The sequence below is a fragment of the Schistocerca nitens genome, chromosome 8 (assembly GCF_023898315.1).
Source record: "Schistocerca nitens isolate TAMUIC-IGC-003100 chromosome 8, iqSchNite1.1, whole genome shotgun sequence".
Classification (NCBI taxonomy): domain Eukaryota; kingdom Metazoa; phylum Arthropoda; class Insecta; order Orthoptera; family Acrididae; genus Schistocerca; species Schistocerca nitens.
Window position 1 is genome coordinate 589,815,314 of NC_064621.1, and position 21,187 is coordinate 589,836,500.

At 44.4% G+C, this 21,187-nt stretch overlaps 1 protein-coding gene across 2 annotated transcripts in view; it reads left to right on the plus strand.

Moving 5' to 3' along the window:
- The first annotated feature begins 4,884 nt into the window (after positions 1 to 4,884).
- Positions 4,885 to 21,187, plus strand: part of LOC126198713 (carbonic anhydrase-related protein 10-like) — a 424,244-nt gene continuing 407,941 nt past the window's right edge. For both annotated transcript variants that reach the window (XM_049935229.1, XM_049935230.1), the window contains exon 1: positions 4,885 to 5,018. In XM_049935229.1, coding sequence (XP_049791186.1) covers positions 4,970 to 5,018 — 49 coding nt within the window. In that variant the 5' untranslated portion in view covers positions 4,885 to 4,969. The remainder of the gene's footprint in view (positions 5,019 to 21,187) is intronic.

Sequence of the window (21,187 nt, forward strand, 5' to 3'; positions counted from 1 at the left end):
AATGCTATCTGATGAGGATATGTACGACAATGATAAACGACTCCCTAACACATTCATTAAATGAAACCGAATCTCGTGAATCCATTGATTCCATAATATAAAAAAGAAAGAAAATTACACGTGCACTATACCTGATAATTCGGTTGTGGTGAGCCTGCGTGAATTTACTTGAACCTAGCAAAGCCCTAATTCTATCGCGACGTAATCTGCTGGAAATGATTGCAGAAGTGTAGATAGATGCTATCAGAATTCCGACAGCTACCAACTAACTTGTAGATGTTGCCTTGACCTCTCTTCATCTCAAAATCCACGACCGTGTGCGCTCTCTGCATGGATATGTGAGGCTGGATCTGCAGAAGTCTAGTCAAGATGTCTGCCTAAGTAGTCTGTCCCAGAAGTGAAGAAACTGTGCTCCCAGCGTCCACTTTGTGCGTGATTTCGCGTAAAGACTTTGTCCGCCAATGACAAGATTTGTCGTAGTCTGCGCCCATAGTATCTGCAGTTTCACTCCCACTATGGACTGCAAAAAACATAGCCTCCAATCGGGTGTCTGCTGGCCTGCTCTGTACTGAGAATTCTGGGCCTTGGGTCTCCAGCACGAACACAATTTTTAGTTAGCCAATGACGTGTTGTTTCGCATTGAAAAATACTGTAACGGCACTCCCACGAGTTCTCAGGATGCTTATTTCTACCTGCAGATGGCAAATTTCTCCCATACCAATGTCGCCTCTACACCCAATGGTAAGAAACGACACACAGGAAGTATTTCGCAATGCTGTGATATTTATGACTGTGGCCGCCAGTATTTTATTTTCCTAGAAGCTCGCCTTGATGCAGCTTGATACGAAAGTGGAGTGAGGTACAAGCGACAGTCCTGTGGGAGAGTCCGCCAATTGTACTGAACTTGCGTCTGAGTGGTCAGCACATTCGTGTGCTAGACGCCAAAACGCCGAACTACTCTTATTAATTATTTACATACTCTAATTGTATTTAACCCATTTTTATTATAACCTTTCATGGTTACCCGAAGAGTCTATCACTTTTGATTATTGAAGTTCACTAGTTTTGAGAAATATAACAGTAATGATATTGCAACCAAAGTGATTCAGGTCGCTGTGGCGCGCCTGGGAGACATACTTCGGCTGCGCTAGTCACTCTGTTCTGGAGGGACGGACATGTCGTACTCTGTATCGGAAGTTGGATGGAAAAGTTACCGTACGATTAGGAAAGCTATGTCGAGTGTTGTAAAAGACAGTGTAAAATGTGTGACTATTTAAATCATAACCAAACGGGATACATTAATGAGAAGTGTCGCCTACCATCACTGTCAGTACTACAGATCTTGTCCTCTGTAGATAAAGATGTAATGTTGTTGCTTTAATTTGCTATGAAAGCGGTGCTGATAGACAATAAAAGCGGGTTAAAAGCTGTGAGCTGTCTGCGGAAGTTCACCTTGCATTACTGAGCAACTGTTTCACCAGGTATCCAGTCTAGCTTACCAAATTCCCAACCAGACTAATATTAATTATAATCTTTTAATAGTCATACGACAACCGGTGATATATATATATATATATATATATATATATATATATATATATATATATATATATATATATATATATATATATATATATATATAAGAGAATTTAAATAAAAAGAAATAAATCAGTTTATATTTGGAAATTTATTTTAACATTGATCATTGAAATTTCGGCATATTAAACTAAACTGGTGCCTTATTTAGGATTGTGAAAATGTCAGTTTGTAATCTTACAGAACACATGAAATATGGAGCCAAGATTGGGAGACTGCATACAACACTGCATTCCTAAAATAACACACAAAGAACGTTGAAACATATGCAAGAGGAAATTAACCACAACCAACCGATTCATTTTTCACCCAAAGAAGTTACTTTCGTAGCGCAATTCTGTCCGTCATGTAATTACCACACACTGATATACTAAATTCATACTAACTCTCTGTTAAATCTTCCCGAAAAGAATAGCTGAGGGCTACTTTGATGAATTCACCACATGCTTCACGTGGTCAACTTGGTTTACACAAAGAGTGTAACTCCACAATAATTTTGATAATTAAAAGAAATTACATCGAAACGCAATTTACTAAAGAAAAACCTCGAACTGGTTACTATCGTCTTACTATTAACCTGATGGATCAAACAGTTGTCTAAGCACGTGGTACTGGTCTCATAAAGTACACCCCACGTGGGTTGAACACAAAGAAAAGTTGCTATATTGAAAAATATTGTCAAGACGAGACGTTATAATCACGCGAGCATTCGCATTTAAGATTGATGATCTTAGTTAGAGTTTCTGATTAACACGTGGTTCCACTTTACTCACAAAGTAGTGACAAAGCAACTACCGGAAGATATTCTGAACTTCACACGCGAATTACACTGCGTTGCAATTTAAGATAACATTAGATATTTTAGAGCTAAGCCTGAAATAAAGGTGATTAAATTTTCAGTTAGGCTGAACTTAAGAAATCCAATGTCCTACGGACTTAGCAGACACGCGCTTAGCCGGAGATCTTACCACTTCAGACGCTCGCCGCGGACAGACTGACCTGCGCTCCTACCGAGCGTGCTTCCCAAATACAAACGGAAGTGACCAGAGAGGCAGCTTCCTATACCAACATGACAAGGGACGGACAGGACCATACTAAGCATAGAAACCTCTCTGCTTTTAGAAAGCGTAGCTACCTGTTCCGACGTTGGTCCTACTGTTCTCTAGCAGACAGGCTTGTCTGCTACCATCAAGCATGCACTTAGAAATACATTTGCTCATTCATCCTCTCATACAGAAGGGAAGGGGGATGACAGTATTTTATCATATACAGTATATAAAAGAAAGCGGCTGTAGGTTCCGTATGAGACTGTGTGACATGAATTACATATAAACTGTGTTTTAAAGTGTAGTAGTGTCACAGATCGTTCTTGTTTATGTGTAAAAGTAACACGTTTCACTGCTCAGTCTCCTCCCAGATAGTCAGAAACACCACAGTCAATTTAGAAGAGGAATTTATGCCGTAAATGACAACAGATTTAAGAAATTAACATGAAAGGAATCCAACAGAAACCTTTCAAAGTGACTAACCTGGGGAAGTGGTAGCCCGTAAGAAGCACAATCACAGGTTCGAGACGACAGCATAGCAGCCTCCGCCGAAGAAGGTCCCACGACCGACGAATTGTCTTCTGCTCTGGGGACACAACTTTAAAAGACGACAGGCTGGTGGAAAGAATGGTCAGGGACTCTTATTCAATCTCTCCAGATCTCTCCAGCTTCCAGATCTAACTTCCAAATGGATACATAATTTATAATGTTTTGTTTGCTTTCAGACGAGGCGAAAAGGTGGGTATGTGGGGAAATGGAGGTCCTCAGTCCAATCTTCCGCAAATTTCACTGGACGTCCAACCGAGTTTAACAAACAGGCTATGTTATCCTAAGAGCCTGTCGGTAAAAGTAGGTCGCAACGACTGAGTTTCACAGGTGAAATCCAATCTCTGTGTAAGCCTGTGTTGTTAGTTACAGGCGAAGATGATGATTACAGTCACTGCTAGTACTCTCATATTAAACAAGAAAAAGATTCGATCTACTGAAACGTGATTTGTCGAATTATTAATTGGGTCGAATTATTAATTGGGTTGGCATATCAGAAAGAGAAATAATGAGAAGAGACATGCCAAGGGAGACCCGTCGTCTCTCAATGCAATGCTTTTCAACTGGTTTGAAGCCTTACTAAATGTTATAATCTATAGTCGGGTAAGTCGGATGATTAAGTCCGGTGGTGGTGAAGGAATTAGATTAGGAAATGAGACACTTAAAGTAGTAAAGGAGTTTTGCTATTTGGGGAACAAAATAACTGACTATGGTCGAAGTAGAGAGGATATAAAATGTAGACTGGCAATGGCAAGGAAAGAGTTTCTGAAGAAGAGAAATTTGTTAACGTCGAGTATAGATTTAAGTGTCAGGAAGTCGTTTTGGAAAGTATTTGTATGGAGTGTAGCCATGTATGGAAGTGAAACGTGGACGATAAATAGTTTGGACAAGAAGAGAATAGGAGATTTCGAAATGTGGTGCTACAGAAGAATGCTGAAGATCAGATGGGTAGATCACATAACTAATGAGGAGGTATTGAATAGAATTGGGGAGAAGAGGAGTTTGTGGCACAACTTGACAAGAAGAAGGGACTGGTTGGTAGGACATGTCCTGAGGCATCAAGGGATCACAAATTTAGCATTGGAGGGCAGCGTGGAGGGTAAAAATCGTTGACCAAGAGATGAATACACTAAGCAGATTCAGAAGGATGTAGGTTGCAGTACTGAAGAAGCTTGCACAGGATAGAGTAGCATGGAGAGCTGCATCAAACCAGTCTCAAGACTGAAGACTACAGCCACCTGCTTTGACTACCATATATTTTGCATACTGAGGTGTTTATGTGATTTTTTTTTTTTTACTTTATGGTATTAACTATGGGCACCGAAATTCAACTGAAAATGCCCTGTGTTTCGAAAACAATCGCGGAGTAACATGCACGTCATTTCTTACGATATTGTGAAGTTTGAGAAAGTAAGGCATTAACTCGGCAATATAGGCAGTCGAATGTTCAGAGCAGCGACGCCGCACGCAGCCAGTGGTCTGGACGTCGAACATCAGCGTCCACCACCGCGCACCTCTCTGACACTTGATGCTGGCGTCGACAACTCTCCGGATGGACCAGTCGGTCGCAGGACGGGTGCGGCGCGCTGGCAGCGGCTGGCGCGCGTGGTGGGGGAAAGCGGGGAGTGGTGGGGGAAGCGGGCAACGGACGGGACGCGGCCGGCCGGCCTGCGTCGGGCTGCCAGTCTGGCGGCGGTAGTCGTCGCGGGCAGAGGGCAGTAGAGAGCGGCGCCCGCTCTGCGTCCCGGCGCCGACGCCACGTGATACGTGATGCGCACGGTATGACGCGCGCCGCGCTAGCTGTGGCGTGCCTCGCGCTCCTCGCTCACGGTGAGTCGCCCCCCACCCTGCGACCTCACTCACACTCCAGTAGTACTCATTCTACTCGGTCTGTTCAGACATTGCAGCACACTGAATTAACTGAAACGGTTCGAGGGTCAGCAACACAATTCGTCGCGGACTTCTCTAATCATTGCGAGAGCGCCACTGCTTAGGCCTGGTCGTTATAGATGCATGGGTACGCGAAATCGAATGTCATAGATCGCACTGTTTTAATATCAGTGAAGTCCAACTCCGTACGTTGTAAACCTTGCACCCACAGATGACTTTTGTTTAACACCGATTGCACTGAGTTTACTCCGTGATCAAATTTGTAGAAGAAACCAATCGCTTGAGTCTCTTGAATAACGCATAAGACAATTCCCCAATTCTAACAATGAGTTAATGTTGTTCTCGCATTACGAGTAGTGCTTCATATATGTGTCGAAAATGAAAGGAATTTTAATTTTGTACGTAATTTATGTGACATGAGCACCCATAATTCTAACAAATAAAACCTTTAGACAGCTGCCATAACATTTACATAATTTAAACTAACCATCCACACAATTAATCATTCGGTGAGCAAAATTCATGCTTGAAATATCGACAGCTCTTTCGATTTCTAGCTGTATCTATTTTTGTGGCAAAAATCCTGTAAATTAAAATGTATACCTTATATCTTTCCCATGCTTACCAAAAGCGTAGATGCTAGTTATGGTTTGAAACAGGAGCTGCAGTTACAATTTTGGCACGTCACCTCTTAACACGGATGACGTCACTTTTAACTGCTAGTCAAGAACATCAACGAAAATTACATGAAGTACGAAAATCCTGAATATTACTTCGAAGGAATTCTTAAATGAATAGTCTAAAACAAACACTTTTCTCCCACAACGATTTATATAATCGTTGTACTTAAACAGGTTTTATGGAGTACTCGCATCATTGTTTATTAGATAGTAAGGCACTTCGTCTGTAGTCATTATTACAGAGTACTTAAAGAGGTAGGTCCACCGTACGTAACTAGTAATAATTCCATACCATACTGCCCTATTTCGTCATCACGATTTACAAAAAGTGCATGCGAGCGATGCGGTTCTGTGTATTAGTCTGAATTTTACCACTATCAGTGTTCTCCAAATAGCTGCGTGTGCAATAATTTAATATCTATTAATGACACACACATACACAAAAGACGAGTCTCTGTGAAATCCCTGATAGGGATCAGTTTGTTTTTCGCATTTGATTAATATACACTCATTTTGAAGGTTTTAACCGCAGTGGTAGAAAAGGACATACGCATTGCATGTGCGATACAAGGGATTATCGTGTCGTATTTATGAGTTACCCACGCCTCTGTACCCAACACCGAGAGATAAGCGATTCGTGGAGAGCTCCACCATTAATTTGGTGATATGAAAATCCGCTGTTGGATGGTGCTTTTATCACTCGAGTTGCACCTTTCCAAAAACAATGGTTGAATGCCAACAAATGCTAGTATATGAAACCTCTGGTCGTGTAGTCTGTCACAAGAGGTTGAGTGCATGGCAATATTTTTAGTAAGTAGCATCAGAATGACAGTAGATATCAGCGGAAGTTTCGTCTGTTTTACTTCCATTCGGTTGGCGTTCGACATCATATACGTAAGCTGCAAGTAGTGCTTACCTGACACGAGGGAAATACAGTTCAATAGCTGAGAAGAAGAAAGACCGGAATAACATAAAATATTTGAAAAATGTTATTTCACGACCATACTCGTGACGATCATGATGATGACGTAATCCTTTCTGTATTCTATTTCTGCGCTGATCATTTGTTGAAGAACATACTGGATAAAAACATAGCTGCAGTGACTCATTACTTATGTTACTAAAATGAATATTTTCCCTTGGTTTTCACTTGTTCGTACGGCACAAATTCATCTACACCCTCCTATTTGAGTTCAGTATCACACGCGAGTTTGGTGACACGATTACTCAAAGTGTCTCACACAGAGAGGACATGTGATATTCTAGGCGGTGATCAGTGTGTAGGACTGCGACGTAATCTCGGTACACTTACAGTCATTTTACGGAAGGAGTAAGCTAAATACTGGCGCCTTGTTTAGCTTACTTCCTGCACTTTTTAACAACACAAACATTAAATTCTTGTTGCATTGGTTAGTCGCAATAATAATACAGAATTATGCGCTTGACGTAAGCTATAACTTTACACTTGATTTGAGCTGTGTGTCGTTTCTAATATAGCGGACCCTCCGTGAGTTTGTTTGCTGTATTCAATGGTTTGTGGTTGACAATGATATATTTTTCGTCATCCTAATGTACTTCCAACTATAACGAACATTGCCCATCTATCCTGATGCCAAGTTTCCTTTGCTGTCAGACACCTGTGTTCGTCAGTCCATCGCACGATTTCGCTGTACATGTTTCAAGTGTCGATAAATAGAAACGACTTCCTAGATGAAAGCAACAAAAAATTATACATTTCAATTTACATCCCTTAAGATACCTTACTGTGTGTGGTGTAGGACACTGTCATTTCATTCTTCTCCCAGATGGTGAATGTCAGTATGTACGTTTCTCAAGCCCCCGTCTGAGTTCATATTTCCCTGATTTTCCTGCCATTGTAATTTTGTGAGGTACATGTTTGAGGTAGTAACATATTACTGATTTTATTTGTACACACGTTTTCGGAATTTTAGTAGTAAACCTCTCTATGATGGACGCCGCCTCGTTAGTAGCGTCTGCCACTGAACTGTACTGAGTCTCTATGTGACGGTCCCGCCCAAATGTTTCTCACCTTCTTCTTAAGATCCCTCCGTTAATTCAATAGAGGGCGCAGCAGTCTTGCCCAGTTTTGTTCAAATGGCTGTGACCACAATAGGACTTAACATCTGGGGTCATCAGTCCCCTAGAACTTAGAACTACTTAAAACTAACTAACCTAAGGACAGCACACACATCCATGCCCGAGGCAGGATTCGATCCTGCGACCATAGCAGCAGCGCGGTTCCAGACAGAAGCGCCTAGAACAGCTCGGCCACAACGCCAGTTTTGTTAGAAAACCGGTTTCGAATATTGCACAGCAGTAAATCGCGATATCATTGTCGCGAAAATAACTATAAAATTTTCTCGTGCTTATCTGTTGCACTTTCGTTTAGAGTATACAGATCTCTTACAATCGCGTCTCAGAAATTGTTCGATGAGCACTGCCTAACTGAAAAGGGCACAGAATCGCTGGAGCTCTGCTCTTCTTTAGGTCGCCTCTATCCCCTCTACTAATTCTACATCGGAAGAGCCCCAGGCTGACGAAAAACTTTCAAGAACCGTTCGAATAAGGAACTTGATAGCCTCCTTCTTTACCGGTTGTGTCGTGTTTCTTTAGGACTCTTTCTTATGAACCCCAGTGTGTCACCTGCCCATCTTTCAATTAATTTTATACACGTAGTTGCTCAGTTTTAAGTCGCTCTAGGCCCATAACACAATAAATTTTACCGTTGTGACTGACTGCTCCCAAGGATTGTTCAACAGTCGTGTCTTTTAACAAAAGTGGACCTTACAATAGTTGTCAATTCCAGATACAATAACATGTACATTGTTAGAAAATATTGAACACATTTTTGTGATTGTATGTGGCAGCAGAACTCTTTTCGACAGCTATACCAAAGACGGTTGCGTCGACGCGAAATAAATGACGTAACTCTTGTAATGTATCTCTCTTGCATTTTATATTCAATACAGTACATTTGATTATATATATTTGCTCAGATTATGAACTTAATGAACTTAGTTTGGACGCTTGACATCACTTTCGTTTAGTGACAGGCCTACACAACAATTTGCAGTTTATGTCATCGAGTTAGAAGAACCCCTCTACGTCGTATCGTTTTCAGTGACGTTACACAGTTCAAGTACTCCAAATACACACTAGTTAAGACTCACAATTGCAAATAAGTAGTGTCAACAGCATTAAAGTCTCTCCGTTCAGGAGAAAGTTCACGTATTGTTGTCTAGCCCTGCTAGACTCTGAGGCATCTAGATCGAATCTCATTGGTGCTTATGATACCACCTGTCGCTGGTAGCAATTTTATAGACCCTCTAACAAATTCTGACCATAAATTGAGTGAAGGAAAATCTATCCATTTTCTTCGGTAACGCCTTTATCTTGATCCCATACTATCAGTTGTTCAATGGCAGATACGGAACCCTGGTCAAAGTTTTTATCGAACACCTGTTTAATACATTTACGAAATAGTGTTTCATGGATTCATTGTAACCATTCATTCAAAAAGATAACAATTTAGTTTCCGTCTGCATCGCCGTTATTACACATTCCTTTGGACCATACAGATCTCCTACAAATATAACTTCAACTCTCTAACATCGCGTGGTAATGCGACCACGTTTGCCTTTATCTGGTGAGCTGAGAAGTATTCTGCACACTTCTAGACAATATGACTGCTTTCTCAAGATGAAATTACTGAATCAAAATTACTGAAAGGAAAGGAAATAGGTTTCAGTTACTATACCAATCCTGTGTCGTATTAATAGGAAAATATTTAAATACAAAGTAACTTATTTTCCATGCCATTCTCACACGATATTCAGCAAACCGGAAAGTAAATCACGTCCACAGGAGAAAGTTCTTGACATGACATTTATAAACACAGGCTAAAACATTTTCTCTCCAAATGGACTGTGGCTATGGCTGTAGCTGGTAGTATGGAGGTAGCAATGGATGCAGGGAGACACTACGTTGCGGTCATTGTTGCATGATCCAACAGTGTAAAGCAGCTGGGCGCTGGGATGGTTGCTCTCAAAGCCATTTCTTTCGCCCTTTCGTCCCATTCCGAGGGCGTGCTCTGTTTCCAGTGAACTCGTACGAGGCGAGATGGCGCTGTGGTTATCACAATGAACTCGCTTTGAGGGGGACGATATACAAATCCGCGTCCAGCCATCCGGATTTAGGTTTTCCATGATTCCCCTAAGTTCCAGGCAAATGCCGAGGTGGTTCCTTTGGAAGGACACGCCCGATTTCTTTTCCCTTCCTTTAATAGTTCCGAGCTCGTACTCGGTCTCTAACGACATTGATGTCGACGAGAAGATAAACCTTAATCTGCATTTCTTCCTTCCTTCTAATGACGTCGTCATCTATGTGACGGTAAACTGTAATGTGCGTTCTTCCTGCTTACTTCTGTGTTGAAGCGGTAAAAACATTCTGCACCATTAATTAAAGATTGGCTTATGACATACTTCAATTACTACACGTATTGCTGCTCAACCCCTATAATACGTAGAAAAATTTGAAATAATTTTTCGCACGGAAAATAGCAAAGACCTCGCTAAATTGCAGTTTTCTTTGGCGTGTTTTCTATTCAAAATTCTAGAATGATTATATGAGCTGTCAGTACAGAAAGAAAACTGAATTCAAAAAGTGGGTATTGCACTTCACAAATGCACCTTACACCGTACACTGAAGATGATTATCGAAACTGAAAATTTACAGCAGCTGTTTCCGTAACCTGACGAGTAAGTGCCGTCAAGTGCCTTCTCCTAAATCTATTTGGAATGATCGTCGTTTAGATCCCCATCCCGCTATCATGATTAGCTTTTCCGTGGTTTACTGAAATCGGCATTAATTTGTGCTAGAGTAACGCCAAATTGTTCCACAAAAGCTGTCGATGCCGCAGTCGAAATACGGTCTCGAACATTTTATTTCTGAAAGGTGAGAGGACAACTGACGAAGTTTAATGTAACTCATAGTATGTGGATTCTTTTCTATTATCGTTTTCGAAGAGAGAGCGTTCAGGCCAACCTTAAACATGTATTAAAGTTGATTAAATTGATATCTACTGTTCATAACTTACCTCTTGATATACTCTTACGTATCGAGAAGCACAACTGATATTCGTACGTTGTTTCTTGTATAGTCTCACATTTAGTACTCTGTGCAATATCCTACCGGCCAGTATCTACACGTGCAAGAATATGACTGTCAACAGTGGTTTCTTGAGGCCAAGTAACGCTGCCTTTCTGTGACGTCATGTAGAACAAGTACCCTTTAAATGCGTACTAACTGCAACGAACATTGCCAGTCTCCGGCTGGAAAATTTGTGTGGAATTTCATTACGTTACGTACTATTAACTGAATACTACAATGTGACTCATGGAAAGCTGTCACATTGTGGCTTCTTCATGTAGCTTCCTTATATCTGCACAGTAACTATTCTGCTCCGTTATGTTAAACATCTTTAGCATTTCCAGTTTGAAAACATTGTTTTATTTTCTGCGTGCAGAAAACACAGTTATTACCAAAAGGACATACATTAGGCTTCCTTCGTCACTGTACGAACATGTAGAGAGGAAATGAACCATCAGAAGAAGCGATAAAAAGCATGCAGCGTCCAAAATCACAGACTGGACTGCAACGAATACCGTTTTAGCGACTAACATACACTCCTGGAAATGGAAAAAAGAACACATTGACACCGGTGTGTCAGACCCACCATACTTACTCCGGACACTGCGAGAGGGCTGTACAAGCAATGATCACACGCACGGCACAGCGGACACACCAGGAACCGCGGTGTTGGCCGTCGAATGGCGCTAGCTGCGCAGCATTTGTGCACCGCCGCCGTCAGTGTCAGCCAGTTTGCCGTGGCATACGGAGCTGCATCGCAGACTTTAACACTGGTAGCATGCCGCGACAGCGTGGACGTGAACCGTATGTGCAGTTGACGGACTTTGAGCGAGGGCGTACAGTGGGCATGCGGGAGGCCGGGTGGACGTACCGCCGAATTGCTCAACACGTGGGACGTGAGGTCTCCACAGTACATCGATGTTGTCGCCAGTGGTCGGCGGAAGGTGCACGTGCCCGTCGACCTGGGACCGGACCGCAGCGACGCACGGATGCACGCCAAGACCGTAGGATCCTACGCAGTGCCGTAGGCGACCGCACCGCCACTTCCCAGCAAATTAGGGACACTGTTGCTCCTGGGGTATCGGCGAGGACCATTCTCAACCGTCTCCATGAAGCTGGGCTACGGTCCCGCACACCGTTAGGCCGTCTTCGGCTCACGCCCCAACATCGTGCAGCCCGCCTCCAGTGGTGTCGCGACAGGCGCGAATGGAGGGACGAATGGAGACGTGTCGTCTTCAGCGATGAGAGTCGCTTCTGCCTTGGTGCCAATGATGGTCGTATGCGTGTTTGGCGCCGTGCAGGTGAGCGCCACAATCAGGACTGCATACGACCGAGGCACACAGGGCCAACACCCGGCATCATGGTGTGGGGAGCGATCTCCTACACTGGCCGTACACCACTGGTGATCGTCGAGGGGACACTGAATAGTGCACGGTACATCCAAACCGTCATCGAACCCATCGTTCTACCATTCCTAGACGGGCAAGGGAACTTGCTGTTCCAACAGGACAATGCACGTCCGCATGTATCCCGTGCCACCCAACGTGCTCTAGAAGGTGTAAGTCAACTACCCTGGCCAGCAAGATCTCCGGATCTGTCCCCCATTGAGCATGTTTGGGACTGGATGAAGCGTCGTCTCACGCGGTCTGCACGTCCAGCACGAACGCTGGTCCAACTGAGGCGCCAGGTGGAAATGGCATGGCAAGCCGTTCCCCAGGACTACATCCAGCATCTCTACGATCGTCTCCATGGGAGAATAGCAGCCTGCATTGCTGCGAAAGGTGGATATACACTGTACTAGTGCCGACATTGTGCATGCTCTGTTGCCTGTGTCTATGTGCCTGTGGTTCTGTCAGTGTGATCATGTGATGTATCTGACCCCAGTAATGTGTCAATAAAGTTTCCCCTTCCTGGGACAATGAATTCACGGTGTTCTTATTTCAATTTCCAGGAGTGTATTAAGAAGTTGCACGTTAGTAACTGAGTCGTAAGAACGGGTATCTGTAATATCAGCTTGGCAATGCTATCAGGTAACGCATTGTAAACTGTAAGGTAGAATTTCATCCATCTCACCATCAATTACTTACTACGTCCATATACACAAAATTTATTTTATACTGTCTGAAATGTCATGGAAAACTACTATCACGTAACTAAGAACAAATTTACCTGAGATGCAGCTTGCATTTACTGAGCATTTCCAAGTGAATAATAAAAAAGAGATGTAAACCTTTACTGCACTTTATTACGAAAGAAAATAATATGTAAGCACGAATTTCTCTGGCTATTCTTCTCTAAACACTGATTCGCCAATTGACTTAGAACAGCGACCGGAGAGATTGTCCTAGCTTTTTATGCAAAAATCAGTTTTCAGGTTCTGCTCAAGGTCTTATTCGTTTTGAATACACCTTTTTTTTATAGAAAAGTTATTAGGAAGAAGTCGCTTACAATTTATGAAACATACCCCACTCGAAGGAAAATACGCTATGTAGGTATAACATGGCGATGTGGCAGCTGACAGTTTGCAAGTGCAAATCTGTACTAATATCTTTCACTCTGAACAAAGTGAATGTTTAATGACCGGTGTAACAATGATTATAGGGTATAAATGATATCTAATGAAAATGGATACAATGGTTGACGCTACTTCAGTCGCTCCTTGCACCATCACCCGTAGCACCCCTGCTTACCAGTAGTCGACATGCTGCCATCCCCGGGGGAGGACAGAAGTAGTAATGGAGCGCCATCTTGCAGTAGGCACACCGTGATGGCTCTGCACACGGACGGATTCAGAGACAGCGGGAAGAAGCATTTGGTCAGAAAATGACAAACCAATCGATCCCGATGGTATTGTGGAGGCTGGACGGACAGATGAGGCACCCATCACTGTTTCTGTTTGTGGCTCAGGCAATAGTGGACAAAAGATAAGCCTGAGGAAAAGCACCAGCACATTAAATTTGCAGTTATCTAAGACTATACACTACACTTGAATACTAGTGGAACGCAACATTATACAAGATGTTTATCCTAAGTGCGGACCAGGTGGCGTTGTACCAAAGCAACAAAAGTCGATGACAATCAGTTATAAATGTTATGAAGAAACAGAGCTTGCCAATAAAATGGGAAGTCATATCCGAATCAGTCTTTGCCGAACTTCTTAGGAGAGGCTGAAAGTTGCATGTTTGTCGTCTGATTTGGAGAGCAGTGTTCCCTGCACCTGTATAATGATGCCACGTTGCTATAAAAATTTTGTTTTTTATTAAGCCTCAGTACTGCAAGGTTTTAGCCTTATTATCATTAATCAACACAGCAAAGCTGTAACCTAAGGGAAAAACCGCACAGCCCCCCCCCCCCCCCAGTCAATAAACATGCTCTTTACCTTAACACAATAACAAGGAACTGATCCTTCTTCAGTGTAACTGTTGTGCACGACAGTAACACAATCACAGTGAGAACAGCAAACTTACAAGTACCTTCTACAACAGATTATATTTGTTATTAGTGTATCGTATAACGATCGAAAAGGTGTAGCACGTTTAAAAAGTCTTGGAATTTAACGCTAATGTCCTCAAAACAGATTTATATTTCCTCTGATTGGTGAACACAATTCACAAGAAGTCGATAAGAAGTCAAATCAGCAACTCAACCTGTGTGCCAGATCAAGTTAGTAGCAAGCTGCTCAGAATATGGATCTCACTACTGTGGATTGCACAATTAAATATGCAGGGTACACCTATCAGAACCATATGGCAGCTAGGAGGTAAATGGCCGTGATTCCTTAATCTCCCTCCTCAACACTCTACCTTCCTAAAGCTCTGCATGGAGGGGATGACTAACTTCTGTTGGCAATGTGACGGACGAGAGTATCGCTTATACCATGAAAACATAGGTCACCATAGCAGAAACTTTTCAGTCTTGGTGTACAAAATGAGCTTTAAGAAACACGAGGTTGGCAACAGCCAGGAGCAATGTCTCCTCGATTGATCAGCTTCTTTGCGCCAAACACGATCGTGGGGGCGCCACAATTGCAGAAAATGTAACAAACGCTCTCACGCTGGCCTAGGGGCACTCTGTCGTCTCATCCTTTGATGTTTGTGCAGAAAAGGCAAAAATGTCATGTTACAGCATTCTCCTGGGATGGTAGTGGCTGCGCTGGATTCTCTGCCGTCCGAGAGGCCAGATGCTGACTGTGAACACGGAGTAGGCCGCAGCCCCACTTCACAAAAGATGTCCATCTCCGTAGAGGAGGCTCGTCTCTGCTAATGGGATCCAATGACTGCCCTTTGTTGACAAGCAGGATCCTGGGACCACACCGGGAGTGCATCTTTCCAGTGTGAAGCGCACAAACGTTGCTTCCAGTATTCACAATAAAATAACCAGAAAATAGTGACAGAAAAAAACAGTGTTGCTTACCTATATATCACGGCAATGTCACAAGACATACGTCTACTATGTACCACTTCACGCTAGACCAGATAATAAGCAGTTCAATGGTAACTAGGAGGTCACTGTAGACTAGTCTTCTTTGTAAGCTATTTCTATCTGCCGGAGTCACTGCTGCTAACACCTATCTCGGCATGGTCACAATCTTCACATAAATTCAAAAATGGTTCAAATGGCTCTGAGCACTATGTGACTTAAAGTCTGAGGTCATCAGTCGCCTAGCACTTAGAACTACTTACACCTAACTAACCTAAGGACATCACACACATCTATGCCCGAGGCAGGATTCGAACCTGCGACCCTAGCGCTCGCTCGGTTCCAGACTGTAGCGCCTAAAACCGCACGGCCACTCCGGCCGGCACATAAATTCTTCAATACTAGTAAGATATGCCACGGCTCGCTGCTCGCAGATGTAGTGACTCTGATACAGCACATGGCGGGCATACTTCCTAATACTATAACAACACTCCCTTAAGAGTCGATTTCGAAATTTTCCTTTCGGCTCAACACCTAGGAAAGCGACAGAATGACCCTCATTATTATAGTGGATATATTTTTGTTTCATTTTAGTATTAGTATATAGGGTGAGTCAGTAACTATTTCCACCAAGGATACCTCCGAAAGTATGATAGCTTCAGAAAGATTTGTGGGACAAAAGTTGCATTGGGGAACATAATATGACGTTGGTTTTTGTTGCTAGGTGGGGTCACTTTAGAGATATGAAGGTTAACTTTGTTTTTTTTTAAGTGGAATGCTATACTTTGGTACTTATTTTCTGATAGCTGCTATCGAGACGGATCCAATGATGTGTAACAGTAGGGTCACAAAGGTGGCATGAACGTCCATTTACAGAAAGTATTCGAAGTGATGATCATTGGTATCAAAGCAGTGCTGCGATCTTTTTATCATGGACTGAGTGATATTCTTTATCACATCACGGCACTTGTCGAAGCACGTGCTCTGACAATTCTCTCTCACATATCTTCAGGTGTAGTTGGAACATCTTTATTAACATTGTTTTTTACGAGTCCCCACAAGAAAATATCCAGAGGCTTCAAGTCTGGTGAACGAGCCGGCTACGACACATCTCCTCCGCGTCAAATCCAACGATTTGGGAATTGTATCTGCAACTCATTTCTAGCCATCAGCGAAAAATGTGCCGGACACCCATCGTGTTCATCCCACATACTCTCTTTTTTCTAAAGGTATTTCTTCCAATAAGAGAACTAATTTTTCTTGGAGGAGTGTGGTGTACTCCCTACCATTAAGATTTCCTTCGCTGAAATAATGCCCTGTAATTCTGTCCTCTAGAATCCCTCACCATACATTCACCGACCACGGTTTTTGGCGTGCAATTTGCCGCAGTCAACATGGATTTTGAGCTGCACAATAGGGCATATTATGCAAATTAACATTTCCATGGTTCGTCAATGTAGTCTCGCCAGTAAATAAAATCAAATTAATAAATGTGTGATCCCTCTGAATCTGAATTTGAGTACATCGGCAGAATTGAATGCGACGCATTCAGTCGATACCAGTTAATTGTTGCTGGAGACTGAAATGGTAAGGATGATATTTATGGCGATGCAGAACACGAACAACACTACTCTGGCTCATGCCAGGTTCCCTGGCGATTTGGCGTGAACTACATCAACTAACACAAGAATCTCGAACCACAGTAGCAAGAGTGTGTATCATAATTAATGGTCTAAACGCATACAGTTGAAACTACACGATACTAGAAGCAAAAAGTCTCGGTAAACATGGGTCGAGCAATTTTTCATCTTCGATACTGTGAAGCAAATCTCTTCTACTTTCCACAGTTTGGGGAGTAATAGTAGTATGGACCAAAACAAGGAAAAAAGGTCCAGTAAAATGCATACCGTAAGAGCTATTAGCACGTGTTCATCGTCACTACTGGGAAACACAACTCTTGTAATCAACAATTGTAATGAACATGCCATGAACCACGCCCTAATAACCAAAAAATAAAAATAATCACTAATGCAAATACACTCCTGGAAATTGAAATAAGAACACCGTTAATTCATTGTCCCAGGAAGGGGTAACTTTATTGACACATTCCTGGGGTCAGATACATCACATGATCACACTGACAGAACCACAGGCACATAGACACAGGCAACAGAGCATGCACAATGTCGGCACTAGTACAGTGTATATCCACCTTTCGCAGCAATGCAGGCTGCTATTCTCCCATGGAGGCGATCGTAGAGATGCTGGATGTAGTCCTGTGGAACGGCTTGCCATGCCATTTCCACCTGGCGCCTCAGTTGGACCAGCGTTCGTGCTGGACGTGCAGACCGCGTGAGACGACGCTTCATCCAGTCCCAAACATGCTCAATGGGGGACAGATCCGGAGATCTTGCTGGCCAGGGTAGTTGACTTACACCTTCTAGAGCACGTTGGGTGGCACGGGATACATGCGGACGTGCATTGTCCTGTTGGAACAGCAAGTTCCCTTGCCGATCTAGGAATGGTAGAACGATGGGTTCGATGACGGTTTGGATGTACCGTGCACTATTCAGTGTCCCCTCGACGATCACCAGTGGTGTACGGCCAGTGTAGGAGATCGCTCCCCACACCATGATGCCGGGTGTTGGCCCTGTGTGCCTCGGTCGTATGCAGTCCTGATTGTGGCGCTCACCTGCACGGCGCCAAACACGCATACGACCATCTTTGGCACCAAGGCAGAAGCGACTCTCATCGCTGAAGACGACACGTCTCCATTCGTCCCTCCATTCACGCCTGTCGCGACACCACTGGAGGCGGGCTGCACGATGTTGGGGCGTGAGCGGAAGACGGCCTAACGGTGTGCGGGACCGTAGCCCAGCTTCATGGAGACGGTTGCGAATGGTCCTCGCCGATACCCCAGGAGCAACAGTGTCCCTAATTTGCTGGGAAGTGGCGGTGCGGTCCCCTACGGCACTGCGTAGGATCCAACGGTCTTGGCGTGCATCCGTGCGTCGCTGCGGTCCGGTCCCAGGTCGACAGGCACGTGCACCTTCCGCCGACCACTGGCGACAACATCGATGTACTGTGGAGACCTCACGCCCCACGTGTTGAGCAATTCGGCGGTACGTCCATCCGGCCTCCCGCATGCCCACTATACGCCCTCGCTCAAAGTCCGTCAACTGCACATACGGTTCACGTCCACGCTGTCGCGGCATGCTACCAGTGTTAAAGACTGCGATGGAGCTCCGTATGCCACGGCAAACTGGCTGACACTGACGGCGGCGGTGCACAAATGCTGCGCAGCTAGCGCCATTCGACGGCCAACACCGCGGTTCCTGGTGTGTCCGCTGTGCCGTGCGTGTGATCATTGCTTGTACAGCCCTCTCGCAGTGTCCGGAGCAAGTATGGTGGGTCTGACACACCGGTGTCAATGTGTTCTTTTTTCCATTTCCAGGAGTGTAGTTTAGCCGTCCTAATAAATGTTAATTTAGAAATTAATGGTCAGTAAGCAGCAATAACGGCACAGTTTTAACAGAACGATAACATGAACGTAAACGAAGAAGGTCTTTTTTCTTGAAGGGAACACACTATTCAAAATATTGCAGACAGTAGTGTTAGACGTGGTTTACACCGCCAATAGAGGTATTTCCTCCGGATGACAGTGGAAGGACTACTGGAGGCTGAAGCGTTCCTCAAAGCAAAAGGTCTGGCGTGTCTACAGCGTCGGCGAAATGTTGTTCCGAGCGCAGAGGAGGGCGCAGCGGTGCAGGGTCGGCACACGGGTGCAGCGCCTGCCAAGGAGCGTGGGCGGCGGCGGCAGGGGGCGGCGGGGGCGGCGGCTGCCCAGGAATGCCTGGCAGCACATCAAAGCGGCCCCAGCCCCGGCAGCGGCGCACCACGGCGCCCGTGGGCACGTCCGTGGGCCAACTGCGTCCTGCGAGTCGCTCCACCCTCCCAGTGGACTCCACTACCAGGCATACACCGCCCGACGAAAAGTGTGGAGCACCCAGGAGGAGAGGAGCAAACAACGTTGAAATCTCTCTGGTTGAGAGGGTACGTCACGTTACTTCAGTGATCACTGTATGAAGTCCAATTTACAGATTACATGACAGTATGAGCCCAGTTATCGGTACGAAGTAGCATCCCATCTGGTCTGGGGGCATGCACTGATTCGGATGAGAAGGTGTCGCAAAGCCGTTGCATCCCCTCCTGAGGAAAACTTGTGCACAACTAATTTAATTGATCCTCGTTTTCCTCGACATTAGTACTGGGATAGAGCTGATGTCTAAGCTGATCCCAAACACTTCTGTACGGGATAGGTATGGTGATCTGGCTGGACATGATAGTAATCCAGCATCACGCAAACAGTTCATATAGACACCTGCTATGTGTGTTCGAGCAATGTCCTGTTACAAAAATGGCAGCACGATACTGTTGCATGAGAGGTAACAAGTGGGCGCTGGCTGTCGGTGATGTACTGTACTCGCTCACTACCAGCCATGATCTTAAGTCCCACTCTTTGGCTCCCCAACCCAACTGGGGTCAACTAGGAGTAAACCGCAGTCCCTCTCCAAATCGTTGGAAGAATGAGGTCTCTCCCCTGGTCACTGACGGATGAGTGTGCACCGTTGTGTAGGTTCCTTGATTCATCGCTGAACAAAATATGATGCCATTCATCAGAGTCTACGCTTGTAGGTCAGAGAGCCACTGCAAATGTAGCCGTTTGTGTGGTTGTTACAGGCAGCCCACGCTTGGCACAGAAATTCCACAGCCTGTCTCCTGCTAGTCTCCTATCAACGGTGCAGGATAAAATAGAATATTGAGGGTATCCGTTACTTGTTCTGAGACGACAGACACCGATGTGAACAATACGGCGTCCTCTTGCCGACCAAAACGTTGTTGACGAGTAAGCGTGTGTTCGTATTCCCACGCAGTTCAGCATCGGGCCGTTGCCTCATCAGATTGCTCCTAAAACCTGGATATTGCACGGTTAGAACCAGCTGGCCAAATAAAGACACACATACGTGCTCCTTTCAAACTGTCGTGATAACGCAGCGTCACATGAGTATGCAGTATTTCTGTGTACTACTGAACATCTGACGCTGGTCACGTCAGTTGTACACCCTACCAGGCTTGATGACAACACTTAACAATAGAAGGTTTAATGCATGCTGGAGGCCGTTCTACTACTCTCATAAATTTGGAACTCTGATCGTTCAAAAACTCCAATTACCAATTTCCACTGACACTTCATTGCCAGGCAGAGTAAGAGAATAGGTCTTTACTTTTGCTGAAACTACAGCGCATTGAATTCTGCACACTGAGTAACTGGAAAACTATTATAACCTTTCTTGTCTATCCTTATGTTGACATCCGTCATTCAAGGGAAAGCAAGATGCTCAGCAGTCAGTGCAAGAGTGTCGTGCAGCTGCTAATACACATACAATAACAACCACAGGAGACTCACCACCATGGAGAAGTCGTAGTGAACCTTTACGCTGCTCGTCATTAAAATTTACAACACGTGGAGCGACAGATAGCTTGACTGTCGCTCTGTAGTGCATGACCAGCTATTGAGACATCTGGAGAACGTGCATGCCAAAGCGACTGTTCTGCATCTTCAACATGCTTGCATCGAACTATCATCATCAGTTTTCTGCTATATTAACAGCTCCTTTTCATCTCCGTTTTATGCTATCTTAATGCTGGTGTATGAGCTGCCTTCTGCGGTACCGGCCGCTACCCAGTTGCCCGCACTTTCAAATACGCGCGCTGCCAGATACGCCTCCGCGTTTCCTACAGCCGCCTCCGCGACTCGAGGGCGTTACCACGAACAAAAAT